The sequence below is a fragment of the Typopeltis vanoorti genome, chromosome 9 (genome assembly GCF_054136105.1).
Source record: "Typopeltis vanoorti isolate ZY-2024b chromosome 9, IOZ_Tvanoo_1.0, whole genome shotgun sequence".
Classification (NCBI taxonomy): domain Eukaryota; kingdom Metazoa; phylum Arthropoda; class Arachnida; order Uropygi; family Thelyphonidae; genus Typopeltis; species Typopeltis vanoorti.
This window is the reverse complement of record NC_143557.1, coordinates 47,932,899-47,946,422: the sequence shown is the minus strand read 5'-3', so window position 1 is coordinate 47,946,422 and position 13,524 is coordinate 47,932,899. Positions and strand designations below refer to the sequence as shown.

The 13,524-nt window shown below is 35.5% G+C and overlaps 1 protein-coding gene across 3 annotated transcripts in view; it reads left to right on the top strand.

The window, feature by feature from the left end:
- The window catches only part of LOC150103019 (casein kinase I-like), a 282,371-nt gene that overhangs the window by 46,557 nt on the left and 222,290 nt on the right, over positions 1-13,524 (top strand). For all 3 annotated transcript variants that reach the window (XM_090398511.1, XM_090398509.1, XM_090398510.1), the window contains exons 2-3: positions 814-924; positions 9,259-9,407. In XM_090398511.1, coding sequence (XP_090254637.1) covers positions 814-924; positions 9,259-9,407 — 260 coding nt within the window. The remainder of the gene's footprint in view (positions 1-813; positions 925-9,258; positions 9,408-13,524) is intronic.

The window sequence follows — 13,524 nt, the reverse complement described above, 5'->3', positions numbered from 1 at the left end:
AGTGGTGATATGATAGAGGTCCATAAACTTCTGAATGGGTGTTAATATTGATGAAATTTTTCATTATATGGAAGATGGGGAGAGAACATGGGGCATCCATGGAAGTTAAGTTTGTTTGCAGTCAAGAAAGGGGTTAGAGCTGCAGTAAGTTTTCTCTCACAGAGCAGTGAGTGAATGTAATAGTTTGTCTTTAGGAGTAGTGAGTGCATCTAGTGTGAATGAATTTAAAGAAAGGTATGACAGCTGGTTTGGGTGATGCATAGCCTCTTTTGATGAGGCCTTGACTCTTTGGAGGTCTCAGATGATGATGATGATAATATATTTGTGATTCTGTAAAAGCAAAACAATATAAGTAAATTTACTTATGTGCAATTTTTACAGCAACAGATTTATCTTTTCTAAATAATTAATCCCACACTGCTCATCTCAACTATAGAAAAAGATGCCTGACCCAAGTTTCATTAAACTGTATCCACACACTTTGCGATTTATATCACATCGAGATAACACAAATAGTAATATATTAGATTGACATCTTCTAAGCAATAAAAAGGTGTATGAGTGAACTTTTTATCAGGTACAGGAACTGGTCAGCAGCCTGTATTTTTGATCATAGGTGATGTTCAGTAATTGGCTTCATCCTCTACCTTGTACACTTTAAGTAAAAGCATAAAAGTAAAAAAGAAAATTCTTTTTACAGAATATATGAGAGATAGAGTTGGTGAAATGTGTTTTAAATAAATAAATATATATATATATATATATACACATCTATGCATGTGTTTCTATTTAATTATGATATTTTGATTTTAGGTACGAACATCATTACAGGTGAAGAAGTTGCAATTAAGTTAGAATGTGTTAAAACCAAGCATCCACAGCTTCATATTGAAAGCAAGTTTTATAAAATGATGCAAGGTGGAGGTGTGTCCTTATTTAATTTTCTTTTTTTAATGTAATTTAGTTTATTTGCTTGATGCTTTCTGGTATCTTTTGTGCAGTAGAACAAGATGATACTACACATATTTCATTGATGTTCAGGAAGGGGTATTTTAACACTTTGACTGCGTACGTAACAAGTGTTCCTTACGCATACACTTTCTATTAGCGGCATCTGTTTCACAGGTTAACTTATCATTATTCCTTAGTGAAACAGCTGTGTCTCACAGACAGGGCCGGTCCGAGAGTATCTGATTCCCCTAGGCAAAGAAAATTTAGGTGCCCCTATACATTGTTTCTCAACATTTATTTTGTGATACTCACACAAACATTAGCCTCGAAGTCTTATCGCCCCTAGGCGATTGCGTAGTTCGCCTAATGATAAAACTGGCTCTGTTCACAGCAGCTATTTTTAATGCATGGGCTGTGTATAAGCATGGCCTGGTGCACTAGAAACCGAGCTTAGCCCATCAAAATACTTGAAATTTTTCAGGTATCAAAATAAGAAAATATATGTATATTTGAATAAACTTACTTCGCTGAAGCGAAGCCTATTGGCTCTTTATCTCAGTAATTTATTAGTGCACCTTTTGGCGACTCGTACAGTAAAGAAATAAGCTCTGCATTACTGCAACTTCTGTATTTACATCTGGGTCTACCTACTCACTGTTGAGACCTTAAAAAAAAGGTCGAAACCGGTCTGGGTAGTGACCTTATCTCATAATGTATAACAGCATACATCTCCTAGGAGTTGTGTTGTACATTATGGGAAAATACTAAGGACAGTGATTGGAGCTTACTCCACCTTTACTACGAGTTGCCCCAGCATGTACCAGGTGTTGGCTTATGCTTGAACTCGCTGAATTTTTATTTATATATTTTCTATATTCGGCATGAAACTCTTAGATTTTCTATCTTTGACTTTCTTATTCGGCTAAGAAATAATGTTGGATTCAATATCCACTTAATTTGAATAAACTTCCTTTGCCGAAGTGAAGCCTATTGGCTCTTTATCTCAGTAATATATGTACATATTTTTACTATTTTTTCACAAGTGTTTCAATAAAACAAAGGAGATAAATTGAAGTAATTATTTCAAAAAGGCAAGAAATTAAAGCTATTTTGATTTCAGCTTGAAGACAATAAATAAAACATTATTTTTATTATTTTGTCAATAAATGAAAAAAAACAAAAAAAACTAATTGCTAAAGGGTGCAATCATGGGCTTCGCAAAAGCATATCATACAGTAATATTTCCACACTGGTCAAATTTCCACCTTTTGTTATAGCAAACAACACATCTTCGCCTGTTGGATGTATCCATATCTGCTAACATATGTTTATTCATCTTCTGGGATTGACGTTCTTGATTATTTTTAGACAGACCTAACAAAGATTTGGCAGCTTGCTGTCTAAAAACAGTTATTGATATGTTTCTACCAGTCACACCTTTATAGAGGAAATAACAGTTTACGACAGATGACCCTAGAAGCATTTCGATGGCAATTTTTCTGTACCATTTGATACCCATTCTCAAACTTGTTGAGCAAGATTTGATCTAGTCAAATAAATCTATGAAAGTCTTATATTTGTTATAATCTATGATGACATCAGGCTTATTTACTTCAGAATTTCGACCGGAGCTGACCGTCATCATCTGACCAATTCACGTTTGTCCTGCCACTTCGTGACCACAATTCATTTATTGCTCTCCATAGAGCAATACATTCACCTTTTCTTAATTTTTTTTGATTACTTCTCCTGGGTTGTTTTTCCTCAAGGTACCGATGAGATGTGTTTTTCTTTCAAGTAACTTATGGGTGAGATCTACACTTGTGTAATAATAATTGTCTACATAAACTGTTCTACTACAATCCAGCAGTGGGTTGCATAATTTCATAACAACAGTAGTTGGGTCATTTTCATTGGTATTTGTCAAATTTTTCTCTTTCTGCAATAAATTCTGAAGTCATAGGTATAGCCACCTTTGATGCTCGAATAGTTCGACTCCGAATTTATGTCATTTGTTTTTTATGTATTACAGGAATGTTATCCTGCCTTGAAAATGGGCCAATGTCTCGTCAATACAGACTCGTTCTCTGGGTGTGAAATAACATTTGAAATTAGCTCTCAAAGATTCAATTAGTGGCATGAGCTTATACAGTCTATTGGAAACATTTGTGTTTTCATTATTCAAAAAATGCCAGTTTGATAGCAGCAGCTCGAAACAATTTCGTGACATGACATTACTAATTTTATTTGAATACATTATTTTTTTCAACCAATAGTCAGACAGGTGAGGCAAACGGAAAAGACCTATCCAAAGCTGCAATCCAATGAAAGCCTTCATTTCCTGTATGTTGGTATCTTTCCATTTGTTGATTCTCGCACTGGGCAAACAACATGCGTTTATTTCCTCAGAAGCATAACGATTAGTTTCGTTGATCATGAGGTCCAACAAATGATCATCTAAGAACAATCTATAAATATCGATGCGCAACTTTTCAAACATATTTTCAAAAAGTTCAAGTATTCCTACATTTTCACCTTCGAATGGAAATTCTTTCAAATACCTTCCTGTTACTTTGCCCCACGGCACAGAAAGTAATTCATCTTCATTTTCTTTTTCTGAGGAATCATTTTGGTAGAAATTACTCACAACATTCTCAATAGCTTCTGTGATGTGTGGTCGTCTGTAAAATAGTTTTCGGTAGGCACATTTGTGGATGAGGAACAAGATAGAAAAACAGTGATCTGGCAGTGGTCTTTCACTATCTGAAGATGATGAGCTGCCTACTTCACTTGGCTCGTACTCTGCATCATCAGATGAGCTCTCGAAAGGATGGTCTTCTTCTTTGGACATCAATTCATCCAAAAGTTTTTGCAATCTTTGCTGCTCTCTCGTAGTCACCCATATTACTAAAATAAAAACGTTCTCAAAACATTTCAAAACATTCAATATTTCACATCAGAATTACCTAACGAAAAGAAGTACCTGTTTTTTGTTTCACTATATCACTTAGCTAGTGATAAAACAAACAAAACAAAGTCGCAACAACTTGGTAAACAAATATAAGAAAATCCAAACTTGGTAGATAGGTTATATGTGAAACGCGAATGCCTCACATGGCCATGTAGTGTTTTATTGTTGACACAGTCTTAGTAGGCCACATGAAACACACTTGTGTCACACTGAATAAATGTCTCAACAAAAACAAAACATTGTTCTCACAGCACGGTTAACTGAAATAATCACTAGAATAACATAATATGACGATTCAGCGCAGTGGAGTGGCCTGTAAAGAGAAAAAAAATTAGTATAGCAGCAGTCAAAGTGTTAACCAAGTGACTTGGTTAAAATCCCCCTAACTGAACATTATAACTATAATCAAAAAACACAGTTTATACAATAAAAAGAAAAGACTGTATGCCATACTATTGTATACTACCAGAAAATAAAACTTTGCATATACTTATACATGTACACACACACACAGGATGATCAAAATCAAAGTATCCCTTTTCCTTGCTTTGTGGAGCACCATCCAGTGATCTAAATGCTGCAAAACTTTTCAGGAATACATTGTGCATCATGTGGAAACGATATCTGAGAAAAAAAATAAGTACTTCTAAAATTCAGTACACGGGGGTGCTGTATGATGTACTTAATGTAGGTGTAGTGATTTTTCTGCATGTGTAAGAAAGAGAAAAGTGACACAAGCATAAATAACACATTTTTATTCATTTCTGTTATGTATTTATGGGCTGCTTTTCCCTTTATGCCACTAACTGCATCCTTTGCACAGTGTGTTAAAAAACAGAATGCAGCTGGTCAGGACTGATGCTGCACACATGCTGTATTATGCTGTCTTTTAGCACTGGGCTGGGCAGGTTATCAGTGATCCCGATAAATCCTGTCTTTGAGAAATCCCCAAAGCGAGAAGTCACAGGGTTCAGATTAGGTGAACGAGGCAGCCATGTAGTGGGAAATGCATAGCTTTGAGAACATTTCACAGAAGCTCTGGCTTCTGTGAAATGTTCTCAAAGAACCTCTGGTACAAATTAACCAATCTGTGGAGGGATCTCATCCTGCATGAGAATGACTGAATCCATGCACAGTCATTTCTGTTAGCTGTGGTACAATAAAATTGTTTATCATATTGTGATACCTCTGTGCAGTAATGAAGCATGTCACAGGACCTGACTGGTGAATGACCTTAATGAAGAATGGTCTAGTGATTAACAAAACTGTAAACCTGCACCAGACATTAACTTTGGGTGAAAATGCAAAGGAATTTGTTGGATTGCATGCAGTTTTTGCATAGGCCATACCTGACAGTGTGTTGGTATTAACAGTTCTGTTCAGGTGTGAGTGAGCCTCATCTCCCAAAAAATCATCTATGGCCACACGTGTCCAACTGCACTCAAGCAAGGAATGTTGAAGTGAATGTCAGTGGACTTTCAAAGTCCTGTGGACCCAACTCCTTTGTCAGGGTTATCTTGAATGGGTAGAAATGCAGAATCTTCCATATAATTTTCCAGACAATTATGTCAGGCACATTCATGTGTCTTGATACAGCTTGTGCACCAACACTATTATTCATGGCCTGCTCCACAACGGCAGTAGCAAACTTCATTCACTTGTGAACTGATTGGTTTGTAACCTCTGCCAGGTCTAACTCCCCATGATCCCATTTCTTGAAAATGACTAATCATTTGTCACTGAACAAATGGAGATAGTGAACCTCGTCATTTGTTCAGGCAACGAGTAGAGTGCAGCAACAGCATTGCAATTATTTAGATAGTACACCTTCATGAGCAAAGCATGTTGGGGCAAGTAAGTGCCATTACTGTAGACAATATTAACAACCAGAATGAAGGGAAAAATTCCATCCTCCTGGCACCTTCCAGGTTGCATGATATGCAAATTCCATGCATTTGGTGGTGTTCCCTTCCCCCCCTCCTTGGTTATCGTTTCTGCATGATGCACAGACCTCTGGATGGAACTTCACAAGGAACTTGTGGAGTAATTAATTTAAATTGATTAATTTTGATCACCATCTGTATGTGTGTGTGTGTGTATATATATATATATATATCATCTCATCTTCTTTATACTCTCTTTTACCTTGCGATGTCAAGGATTTATTAATCATCGGACCTCAAGCCGTTCACAGGATAAGGTGGTCGGCCCTATGCCCTGGTGTATCCTATGTCCTGTGTTGAGTTCTCAAGGCCGGTTTGCCTGCTTTGCTTGATGAAAAAACCCAGGATAAACTGGGGAAAAAACCCTACTGTTCACGTCCAAGACTGGCTAACTTGGCTATGGCTGAGGAAGCTCCTTCAGCTCCCCACGTCACCGACAGGAATCGAACCTAGGACACTCCTTTCCCAGGCATATGGTTGCGAAGTGCACAGCCACTAGGCTAACTGCGCAGATATATATATATATATATATATATATATATCAATTCATTTCTCAGAATTGAAAATTTGTATACAGCTTGATTTCATTTGTCACATTGTTCTTGCAAGTTGGATAGAGAGAAGGGGAGATCAGAGAGAGAGAGAGAGAGAGAGAGAGAGTAGAATACAAGCAGTTGAAATGAAATTTCTTGGGACAATTAGAGTATGGATTGAATCTAAAATAAGGTATGAATTACAGGTAAGTGCAATAAATGATAAAAGAACACCAAATGTTTGGAGAGAATATATCCTACAGTGAATACCAGAAGAAGTAATTATATACAAACCTGAAGGGAAAAGAGATATAGAAAGACCTAGGAAGATGATAAAAGTGTAGTTATTCCTTTAAATGGTGAAACAGACTTAAAGATTAGATTCTTGAATGGTGAAGATATCATTCTGTAAGGGATTTGGATATATAAAATAGGAGTCATCATACTAGGGGCATTCATTAGCAATGCAAATGCTTGTTGACCAGTGTGCTTTATATATAATTTTACAGTGTGCTTTATATGATTTTATAGACATTTATATGATTACACTGGTCCCCAGGGCTGCCGAGAGAAATTTTCGGGCCCGTGACAAGTCTGTGGGCCAGGCCCCCACTTAAAAAAGTGCATCACTTTTGTTTAATAAAAAAAGTCATATAAAACATTAAATATTTATTTAAAAAAGTGTAAAATAAATTCAAAATTCGATACATTACATACCATACAAAATACAAACATTAAATAAAAAGAGAAGTTTTAAATTTTTATTGCCTCATCTGCTTCATCCACTTCCTCACTTTATGGTTAGCGAAATCTTTAATCACCTCGTCATAATCAATTTTCATTGCCAGGTCATGTTCTATTGATAGCAAACAATCGCAAAACCTTCGTCTCTCAAAATACAAGAATGAAGTGTTCTGGCAGGGAACATTACTGTGAATGCAATTACTAGCTAGCGCTAGCGCAGCCGACTGTAACAACCTTGCACGAACGCCTATTGACGTCATCATCCACTATAACTACAGCAATCCACGCTGAGAGAATCAGTGTCTTCCGGACACTCATGACGAGCTAAATAGCGTAGCTCTGTCTAAAACAAAACACAGTATCATTCTCGATATGCCATTATCCTTTATCATTGTTGTATTATTATGAGAATTAAAACCATGTATTATAAACACAGTTATGTGACATATTTTGGGGCCCGACTGTCAGGCCCTTTTTGATGCTGGGCCTGTAACAAAAGTCTGAGGTGTCACCCCCTCTCGGCGGCCCTGCTTATCCCACTGGAGAATGGCAAAGGAGATTAATTCAAGGCATTGATTTTAGGAGATCTTGAAACAAGGAAGAACCCTTACAGTACAACAATATTTGTTGTTATACTCTGTAATGGTTGCATGCAGTTTATTGACATAGAAGACAATGCAGATAGGATTTACTCCTCTACCATAAGCATTAGTAAGGTTTATAAGAAGCCAGGTCACTTAGCTGTGACAGATCATTGAGTGTAACATGAAATATATATATTAGGGTTACCAAGTAATTTTATAAACTTGGTTATTTTACTCCTAATCCCAAGTAAGCAAACAGTTAAGTTTATACCTGAAACGTAGTTCAAGTCTAAAGGTGGTGCAACACCAGGGCAACTCATTGTAAAGATGTAATATTTATTTATATATATTTATTTATTTATCATTTTAAGGTGTATTATTTACTGACTGAATTCTGAGAACTAGAAAAACAAATTAATTTAACACGCAACATGTTTCTTCAGAATGCCGACTTCTTTAGGCATGAGAACATTAAAAGCAAACATAAAAAAAACACTGTAAAGAAACATTGTACCACTACAATAACAGACTATGAACTGGAATTAAGTTCGAACTGAAGCTACAGTCCAGTCCAAAGTTCTATTGTTAGGCATATTAGGCATATGTGAGCATGTGACTTCACGAGTGCAATAGTATCTGATAGCAGAGTTATGTGAGCCTGCCAAACTATAACTAAGGTTACTGTCTAGGATAATTTCTTTGGATTCAACTATGTGGCGTTCTACTTCATCGTGGCATATGTGAATGTTTGATGTTGTATTCCAGTTTGTGGGTGTGTATTTATATATATATATATATATATATATATTATTTTGTATTTTTGAAGTGGCTGAATAGATTTTACAAAATGAAATCCTAAAAGAAAAAAAAATGTCTAACACCTTTCATTATCTAAAGGAAATGACATAAGCCTTATTATTATTTTTTTCTTGGCAATCAATCTCCATCCATTACTGGCAGTTGATTTCATTTCTACCAGTGATTTATAGCCTTCTATGATAAGAGTATGGCAAACAGTACCTGCCGTTGCATATTTTTTAATGATGTTATTGACTGAAATAGTGTGAGTTCTGTGGTCAGTTTTTCTTAGCTGTACAGTAAAAATCCCTGAGTTTCGAGAAGGGGTGTGTAGCCATTTCTTTCCTCTGCCAAAGATCGACTAACTTGGGAACTGAAAAAAGTTTTTCTAGTTAGGAACTAGTATTGAACCTGTAACTGACCTTCTTTTGCCCATCTAGCATTATGGAAGGTACTATGAGATTACATAGGCACTTATATATTTTATAGTGATTCCAAATTTTTTTATTTAAGTGTATTCGGAGAGTGTGATGCTTTTATGTTCACACAGATAGCAGACAAAGTGAGTTTATCCATTGTTGCCAAACACCTAAAAACTGGTTAATTTTGAAGTAATAAATCAAAAATGTTAAAATAGAAATTAATAATTATGTGTAGATGTTTTCTTTGACCAAATGTAATTTTTTTTTTTTTTTTTTTTTTTTTTTTTTTTTTTTTTTTTTTTTTTTATGCAGTTGGTATTCCTATAGTTAGATGGTGTGGCTCTGAAGGTGATTATAATGTAATGGTGATGGAACTGTTAGGACCTAGTCTGGAAGATCTTTTCAACTTCTGCAACAGGAAATTTAGCTTAAAGACTATTCTTCTTTTAGCAGATCAACTGGTAAGTTATATGTTGTTTGGTATTAGTGAAATATAGTTTTTTAACTTATATATAGTCAGCTTTCACCATAGCAAACAGCATTATAGTGCATTATCAAACTATAAACAGTTTCTTAAATTCTTATCATCAGCAATAATCTTTTGGTCTCTGTCAGTTTTTGTTGTAGTTAATTATATCTTTCTTGGGATTAAACTGAGAGATAAGTTTAATACTAAACTATTTAATTTCTGTACTAATAAGGATTAGTAGCAAGAGTGAGGAGAAAATGTTACTCTGATTTGAATTTTTATTTCATTTATATGTATAAAGAAGTCTTAAACAAAAAATTAATTTTTCATTGGCTTACGTTTTTGTGTGTGTGCAAGTTAACAAATCTTGTGTGCTAAGAATTATGATTTCCTAAAAACATGATAGTTATACACAATCATTCCCTCTTTAGATTGGGTTAATGGAGTAAAGCCAGTGTTTCAAACAGGAGTCGGCTTCTTTCATTGAACTCTATACCTACTCTGGATGGCATGGTCTCCAAAGACTAGCTTCCCTCACTGGGTATCAGATACAATCCTAGTGTTTATTTGAAATACAAAGAGATGCAGGAAAAAGGAATCTATTGGATAGTTGTCTGCATTTCATAAAGAAAAATAATAAAGATTTGAGCTTGAAAAGTAAAAAGAAAAGTTTCTGTAACTAGGTGAAAGGCACAACATATATCACTGGTATGGGCGCTTTGTTTGGAGGTACTATTAACATAGGACACAATGATACAGTTCATGTCTTCAAAGGAAGCGACCATAGGATATTAGTATTAAAATTCAGATATCCCACAAATTAAAATAAGTGAATTAAATTTAAAGTTAAAAAGTTAATAACGCAGTATTTGTAAAATTGATAATTAAATGTTTGGTTCTTTCAGTATGTTGTGCACAATACATCTTGAGATATTATTTTTTGTCTTTGGCTACTGAAATCTTGCTTACATATGAAATAAATTTATTTAAATTAGATATTAGTGATTAATTTTTTATTTTGTATGAGGTGTCAAACACCAAAATGTTGGTACTGTGTGTATATCACTTATGAGAAAAAGCCAAAGTGACTTGCTGTAATTCATGGTGCAGGAATTAAGTGAACCTATTTCACTGTTAAAATAGGAAATGAAGAACTATTATGAATTCTGATTGTTTCATTATGAAATTATATGTAAAGTAATTTTCCTGTACTAGGAAAATAACTTGATCATAAATTTATCATTACATCATCACTAGAACCAGTAAGGGTGGTGCACAATAGTTGACCAAGTGGAAGTTATTCTACTGTATTTCTGATTATGTGTAGAAGTGTAAACATGGAACAGAAATTAGAAGAAAGTTAGAAATGGAAGGCTGAGAGAGGAAATTCTTTAAAAGACAGATAAGTGAGGTTAATTTTAATCTTTTTTTTTTTCCCTTTGGTATTGTTTAATTTTAGAATTCTGGAAGAATTTGACTGATTTATGTTTCTGCTATATAGGAAGTAAGTTATGAGGAGGGCTGAAAAGTTCTGATGAACACCTAGAATAAAGATGATATTAAAGTAACTGATATAACCACAAGAAAGAACATATTTTAAAACCCTTTAACTCCCCATGGTTCATCAAATTGTAATAATTTGTTCTTTTTCTTTTAGGATATATAAGAAGACATGTCAGAGGTTTTGAAGAAATTCAAAGACACAGAGGTGCAGGCTGTCAACAAGTTTTTTGTGCTGCAAGAAAAGTCCATAACTGAGATTCACCAAACTTTGTGAGATAGTTTAGGGGAATTGTGTCCCAGTATATCCAACAGTTGCTAGATGGGTGGCCAAGTTTAAAACTGGGCATCCTGAGACAACAGATGCTCCCAGCTCAGGAAGACATTCTTCCACAGCGATCACATCTGAAAACATTGATGCAGCGCATGCCATGATCCTTGATGATAGATGAATAACAGCCAGAAACATTGCAAAGACTCTGGGGATATCCAGGGAGTGAGTTGGATCATTATATCATTATCCACTTACATCTGGATGTGTAGAAGCTCTCAGTAAAGTGGGTCCCCAAATGTTTGAATGCCGACTAAAAGAGAGAGAGAGAGAACGGGTGCAAATCAGGTGCAGATTTTTTGACTTTTTTTGTGAGTGTTAATGAAATATGGCTTCATCACTATGGCTCAGTGACCAAACGACAGTTAATGGAATAGAGACACAAAGGTTCTCCACACCCAAAGAAGTTCCGAACCGAAAAGTCAGCAGGGAAGGTTCTTGCCATTATCTTTTGGGATATGGATGGTGTAATCCTTATCACGTACCTCAAAAAAGGTACTGTTACTGCAGCAGTTCCTTCAATAGTTCTGAAAGAATTGAAGGAAATTTCCCATGGCATTTTTCTGAAGGTAAAACGCCATGGGAAACTGGGCAGAAGCATGTTGCTTTTTCAGGACAATGCACTTGCTCACATTGCTCATAAAATTGAACAGACAATACACAACTTGGGCTTTCAGTGCCTGCCTCACCTTCCCTATTCACTAGAGCTGACCCTATCTGACTTTTTCCTATTCCCAAATTTAAAGAAACACTTGAAAGTGTAAAAATAAAGGATTTTTATTTCTTTAATTTTTTGTATATTGTATACTTGATTCGAAATATATTCAGTATTATTCCTTTCACTTATCTTATTTAACACGTTCGCTGCCAACTACGAGTATACTCGTAGTGGGTAAACCTACTTCACAAGCCAGCTACGAGTATACTCGTATGACGCTTACCGCCGGGAACGAGATTATTGTAGTGACCTTGAAGAAGTGAAAATGCTTGGCTTGTGGGGCTAGCATCAAAACTGTGTATTCTCATAGACTGTATATGCTCTGTACAAGCCAACTACGAGTATACTCGTAGGACGTTTACCTCCGGTAACGAGATTATCGTACTGACCTTGAAGAAGTAAAACTGCTCGGTGTAGGGGAACAGACCATGCCAAAGTAGCGTGGCAGCAAACGTGTTAACTTATTTAACAGTCGTACTTCGAGTTGTGATCATTGCCTGAACTTAATCCTATCACCTTTAATCCTTTCATCTATAATCCCCCCCCCCCCCCCGCCCTCTCAGGTCATAACTATGCTACCTTGACGTGTGTATAGTTTAGATTTAGAAATTGCCTCTGGCTGGAGCTAATTCCTTTGTCCAACTAACTGGCTTTCTCTCACACTGATCTTTAAAAATTTATTTGTATTAATGACTGCGTCATTAAAGATCACGCAAGGAATTGTTTGTGTTTCCTAAATATGTAAGAGAAATGCTCAACGGAACATGGAAATATCTCTAAAATTCAGCTCTAAGTCGAGCAACGTTTGCAACTTACTATTAGTCAGTGGTAGCTACTTTTAACTTTAAGGACACACAGGTTCTATCTTTTTATCAGAAGTGCATTGGTAAGTCGAAATCAGGCAAGTTATTTAACAAACAAAACAATTTATTCATACATGGTAATTACAATTTTAAAGAGAAAAGATTTCATATATATCAAATTTATCAGGCTCTTATCAATTCTGCCAAGTAACAATGAATGCACGTGTCTGGTTCTCAACTTACTTAAATCAGTACTTCTAGCCTTTAGCTTAGAGACAATGACAAATATTTACGTTCGCATATACGTCAGACACGTGGTTAGTTTCACACACACTTCAACTCAATTTAACTTAGCTCAATATCAGAATTATGCTTAACTAAGCCTCACATTTAATCTCCCTTCAAACGTTAACTCTTGACTCTAAAATATGGCCTTTTAACATTAACAATTGCTCAGAATTCTTTAGACAATTATTTCACGATATTTAAGAAGTACGGTTTTCCAACTTCACAACTTTACATTATGCTAGCAACTAAATAATCAACAATCCTTGCTCTAAGGTTCACAGTCCATAACAGTTCTACATTAATCTTACTTGATACATTTCTCAGCCATTTCAGTATTCACGATCCTAGAGATCACGAATATAACCTTCTTCTTTCCCGTTAGAACTGCAACAAGACATTATTCCATGGCAATGATGATACAGCATTCCTGAAGATCGCTTAAGGAACTTCGCAACGAGACTTTCTGGAA